This window comes from Mustelus asterias, chromosome 13 (genome assembly GCF_964213995.1).
Source record: "Mustelus asterias chromosome 13, sMusAst1.hap1.1, whole genome shotgun sequence".
Taxonomy (NCBI): Eukaryota; Metazoa; Chordata; class Chondrichthyes; order Carcharhiniformes; family Triakidae; genus Mustelus; species Mustelus asterias.
Window position 1 is genome coordinate 36522137 of NC_135813.1, and position 5683 is coordinate 36527819.

A 5683-nucleotide genomic window follows, 5' to 3' on the forward strand; every position below is an offset into this window, starting at 1 on the left:
ATTATAAAACAATGTATGACACCGACATATATATGGAGAAATTTGAACAGGTGACCAAAAGTTTAGTCAAAGAGGAAGGTTTAAAGAATAGGGCCCGGGGCTTAGGCAACTGAAGGCACCAATGGTGCAGGAATTGGAAATAAACAAGAGGCCAGAATTAGAGGAATGTAGACATCTCGCAGAGATGTCAGGTTGGAGGAGATTACAGAAATAGGGAAGGGAAAAGCCATGAAGAGATCTGGGAACAAGGACGAGAATTTTAACGTCAAGACGTTGCTTGACTGGGAGTCAATGTAAATCAGCAAATGCAGGGGTGGTTGGGGAAAAAGATTTGCTGTGAATTATGATATCAGCAGCTGAGTTTTAGATGACCTCAAGTTTGTTGAGATAGTATGTAAGACACCAGCCAAGAGCGCATTGGAATAATTAAGTCTAAAGTTAATGAATACCTGAATGGGGGTTTCAACAGCAGGTGAGTTGAAACGGAAAAAAGTCAGGTAATATTATGAAGGTGGAAAGATGCAGTCTCAGTGGTGGCCTAAATATGAGGTCAGAAATCATCCCGGAATCGAATGTGACACCAATGTTGTGAACAGTCTGTCTTAATCGCAGAATGTTGCCAGGGAGAGGGATGAAGACTGTAGCAATGGAAAACAATGGCTTCAGTCTTCCCAATATTAACTGAAGAAAACTTTTGCTTATCCAATCAGAAAAGCAATCTGATAATTTAGTAACAGAAAAGCAGTCGAAAAAGTGGTGGCAAGGTAGGGCTGGGTGTCATCAGCATACATGTGAAAACTAATGATATTGTAATAAATCCATGGAGGTGGAGGTCCCGTCACTAAATGTTCCTTTATTTACAAGACATACTACACAACAGAGTGCTCCCTCGTTCAGCGGGCAGAGAGACTGACACGCCTGCTTTAAATAGGCAACATGAGGCTTCCTGATTGGACCAGCAATCAGGGACATCTTTTTATGAAAGCCAGCAAGGGGGCTCACGCCGCAACCTGGGATTGAACCAGGGTCCTTTAGATCTTCAGTCTAACGCTCTCCCAACTGAGCTATTTCAGCTTACACTAGGACTCAATCAGGGAGTTCATACTCTAGCAGACCAACCTCATTTGCCTGACTGAAGTCATCACAGATATGCATTCAGATTATGTCACCAAGGAGGAACATGTGGCTGAGAAACGGGAAAGGGCCAAGGACAGATTCTTGTGGGACACCAGAGGTAACAATGCAGGGGCAGGAAGAGAAACATTGCAGATGATTCTCTGGCTATGATTAGTTAGTTAAGAATGGAAACATTTGAGAGACACGGTTTAAGGTGCTGGGGAGTAGGTACAGAGGAGATGTCAGGGGTAAGTTTTTCACTCAGAGGGTGGTGGGTGAGTGGAATCGGCTGCTGTCAATGGTGGTGGAGGCAAACTCGATAGGGTCTTTTAAGAGACTTCTGGATGAGTACATGGGACTTAATAGGATTGAGGGTTATAGGTAAGCCTATATATAGGCCTAGGTAGGTAGGGACATGACCGGCGCAACTTGTGGGCCGAAGGGCCTGTTTGTGCTGTAGTTTTTCTATGTTCTATATCCCACTGTGGGGAGCATGATGTGGTAAACTGTGTCATAGATTGTAAACAAGCCATGAAGGACAAGGAGGGAAGGTTTGTAGTAGTCACAACATTGGTGTCACATTTGATCCCGAGATGATTTCCAACCTCATATTTAGGCCACCACCAAGAACTGCATCTTTCCACTCCCACAATGTCACCCGACTTTGCCCATCTCAACTCATCAGCTACTGTCATTTCAGTCTGTGGCATGGGCTGAAACCTGATTGGAATGATTGAAACATGAAGTTCCAGGCAAGTTCTGAATTTTTGAGGCTGTAACATGTTCAAGGACTTTGGTGAGGAAAGGGAGGTTGGAGAGGTGATAATAGTTAGTAAGGAGAGTGGGATCAAGTATTCTTTTGAGGAGGGGTATAATGATACCAGATTTAATGGAGAGAGGGACAATACCTGAAGAGAGAGAAGCATTGACATAGGACTAATACGGGAGGCCAGAAAATAGGTTGGGTGATCAGCAGTCAAATGGAAATAGTGTAGGAATAGGATTGAGGGAATATAAGGTGGGTCTCACAGAAAAGATTAGTTTACCATTAGGGGATATGTGAAAGAAGCTAGAGAAAGATACACGTTCAGGGCTATAGCAGAGGGGAGCATTAATGCATGTTAGAGCATGAAAGAGAACTTGCCTGCTCTTCTTCAAAATAAGACCATGGGATCTTTTATCTAAAAATGTGTTGCTGGAGTGCATTGATTAATGGACAGACTTTAAAAAAAACCTTCAAAAGACCATCACCATATCTTCCTGCAGTTACCATAGAATTGATTGTTGACATTTCCAAGGGTTGGTTTTCAAGCTGAGCCAATTATAAATGCCTAGGTGAGTTTCAAAGCTCCAAAACCACTTCTCTCAGAAGGGGACTGAGTTCGCATTTTGATTGACACCTTTAAGAGACGGTTCAAGGATTAACTGTCTTTTTGTGATTACTGAATAGAAGTTTGTTTTTTTATAACAGATTGACCATTTGAGATGATTTAAAATATTTGAATGGGTACCACGAATGAAACTTTTTTTCAGTATCAAGTATTCTTATATTTACTTTTCATGGAATGTGGCAAGGCCAGCAATTGTTGCCCATCCCTAATTTCATTGAACAAAATGGCTTTCTAGGCCATTTCAGAGACCAGTTAAAAGCCGACCACATCACTGTGGATCTTGGAGTCCCATGTAGGCCAAACCAGGTAAGGATGACAGATTTCCTTTTTTAAAGGACAATGTGAACCAGATCAGCTTTTACAACAGTTGATGACAGTTTCGTGGTCTCTGTTATTGAGACTAGCTTTATATTCCAGATTTTATCAACTGCATTTAAATTCCACCAGCTGCCATGATGGGATTTGAGAACATGCCTCCAGAGCATTAGACTGGAACACCAGATTATTACTGCAGTGACATTACCTCTACATTATCATCTCCCCATAAAATTTTAGAAGCTTTTTTTTTCCATTTACACATGGCCCCTGAGGTCTACCCATAGTAGATGATGGGTGAGTAGTTTTCAAGGTGGCATAACAGGGTGCGGGAAGCTTGGATGACATCAAAGTTACATTCTAGGCCTAGGTGAATGGACAGTCAAACACAGGTGTGGGCGGACTATCAGGCCTGAAAATTATATTTAAATTTGTTCAAATGGGGATCCGAACGTTAAACATCGGGACTCTTGTTATTTCATTGGCGGAGGTGAGGACATCCGGAATGGGAAATGCCACTCGTGTAAATTGCATTTTGGGGCTCCTCTGGGATTTCAGGGTTGGAAACTTCCACCCCAACTTCTTTTTGTACAGTATTACATATATTACTGTTAACCTGTTAACCCTCTAGTTTTCTTGAACAATTATATCGATTATTCTGATCCAACCACACATAGCTTGCTCCAAGGGTACAAATTCCACAAATAAACACTCCAGCCTGCAATTCTCCATCTCTTAACGGTAATACATACTTCCACAGCCTTATCTTCACTTTGTATTTATGAAGGGAAACTAGTCAAAACAAGCGAGAAGCAGTCCATGACTGTGATCTAAAATTTCCATTTTTGTTTTGAATCACAGGTATATATATAAAAGGCATTAAGTCACTGGCGACAGCAAAGTTCAAAATGATGGGCAACATAACACAAAGCAATTCCAACTGCTCTGTCGATACAAGCGTGGAGTCTGTCTTGGTCCCCATCATGTACATGGCTGCATTTTTCGTCAGCTTCCCTGGGAACTGTCTATCCATTTATGTGGCATGCTTACAAGTGAAGCGCAATAATGAGATTGGTATCTACCTACTGAACCTGTCCTTCGCTGATATTTTATACACACTGACACTGCCTTATTGGTTCATGGACTACTTCATCTCTAACCCCAACAGGGCACTGTATAATGTGCTCATTGTCGTGATGTACAGCACCATGTATTTAACTCCCGCATTCCTCTGCTGTATCTCCATGGATCGCTACCTAGCTATAGCCCATCCACTAAAGTATTTTGAGCTTAGGACAATACGGGCAGCAATCCTGGCCAGTGCAGTCTGCTGGACCATTCAGTTGCTGTTTCATGCATTGTTGCTCCACAAGCAGGATTTTTTCTCCACCTTTGCCTCCTCCTTGACCTATGTAGAGGTTTATCCAATGAAGTCAACCTTTATTGTTGAATATATCTCCCGATTCGCTGCTGGATTTTGCTTGCCACTGACCCTGCTCCTCTTTTGCTCTCAGCGCATTTTCAAAGCCATTGAAGGCAGCACTGCCACTGTGGAAAATGAGAAGGAGAAGATTGCAAAACTCTTGCTTCAGCTGCTTCTGGTCTATGTCATCAGCTTTGGACCATATCAAATTATAATGCTGGTCCGCAGTCTCATTGAACCAGGAAACTGCAATTTTGCCCAAAAAATATATATTTTTTACAAAGTAGCCTTTGCGCTTACTGGTCTCAACTGCGCTGCTGACCCGATTATCTACTGCTTGCTCTGTGATTCTGCCAAACAAGATATTAGTAACTTGGTCATGACAATGAAGATCAATCTTCAGAGATTTAACCTTTGAGTGAACAGTCCAATGAGTCTGAGGCTGGACTCCATCTACTCTATTTTGACGGCCTGCTCATTGTAACAATTGTTTGCATTCATAGGATCATTATCAGATAACATATAACAATGAGCAACATAAGCAGAATTAGGATAGAACATCTAAAATGTGCTCAAACAGGCAAGATTTAACCAGCACCTTAAAGGAAGCAAAAGAGACAAAGATGAGCAGGACAGGATTTGAGAGGGAGTTCCAGCGATTAAGTCTTAGGCAGTTAAAAGTATGACTGCCAATGATGCGAGATAGATAGTGGTGTGCATGAGGCCAAATTTGGAGGAAGCATTCCACTGCATGCTGCACATCACAACTTTGACCAACTTCCTCTTCACAACCCAATAAAACTGAATGGAACATCCTATGTGCATGTTTCCACTCAGCTATCACTTAAAATTATTTTGGAGCCTTATGTATTTACAGGATGCCAATTTGAATAAAGCAATAATTCAGATGAATGCTTGGCTATTTTTCAAATCTTGAAATTTGGCAAAGGATGGGGACTGGGTAGGAATAGGGTGGTAGGACCACCAGAGTGCCAACAGCCATCCCATTTCCATTGAGTGACAAGAGGGAGTCAAAATTGTCCATTATGACGCAAAAAAACAAAATGTGAACTTACCTTTTATACTCGTGTCCTCCTGACCGTGGTGTTTAATTGAACACAGTGTCCATGTGCAGTGATATAGACACACAAAATTGCTTCTGGATCCTCTGTATGTCATGGACCAGTTTTTCAAAGACCAATGAGGCTGCTCCTTGGGGTACCTACCCAAAAGCCAGGAAAAGTGGTGGCAATTTAGAAATCTAGTTTAACCACTAACATCTGCACAGGGGCGGCACGGTAGCACAGTGGTTAGCACTGCTGCTTCACAGCTCCAGGGATCTGGGTTCAATTCCTGGCTTGGGTCACTGTCTGTGTGGAGTTTGCACATTCTCCTCGTGTCTGCGTGGGTTTCCTCTGGGTGCTCCGGTTTCCTCCCA

General features: G+C 42.4%; 1 protein-coding gene and 1 non-coding gene across 2 annotated transcripts; one reads left to right on the forward strand and one right to left on the reverse strand.

Moving 5' to 3' along the window:
• Positions 1-1001: 1001 nt before the first annotated feature.
• Positions 1002-1074, reverse strand: trnaf-gaa (transfer RNA phenylalanine (anticodon GAA)). Its single transcript has one exon. It is a non-coding gene; the product is annotated as a tRNA-Phe (tRNA).
• A 75-nt stretch (positions 1075-1149) lies between these two features.
• Positions 1150-4663, forward strand: LOC144503066 (G-protein coupled receptor 4-like). Its single transcript, XM_078227567.1, has 2 exons — positions 1150-1234; positions 3684-4663. The coding sequence occupies exons 1-2, from the start codon at positions 1150-1152 to the stop codon at positions 4661-4663; spliced, it is 1065 nt and encodes a 354-aa protein (XP_078083693.1).
• The last annotated feature ends 1020 nt before the right edge of the window (positions 4664-5683 follow it).

Coding starts and splice junctions, on each gene's coding strand:
- LOC144503066 (XM_078227567.1), top strand. CDS start 1,150: ATGCATTCAGATTATGTCACCAAGGAGGAACATGTGGCTGAGAAACGG. Junction 1,235..3,683: donor ATTCTTGTGGGACACCAGAG/GTAACAATGCAG, acceptor TTTGAATCACAG/GTATATATATAAAAGGCATT.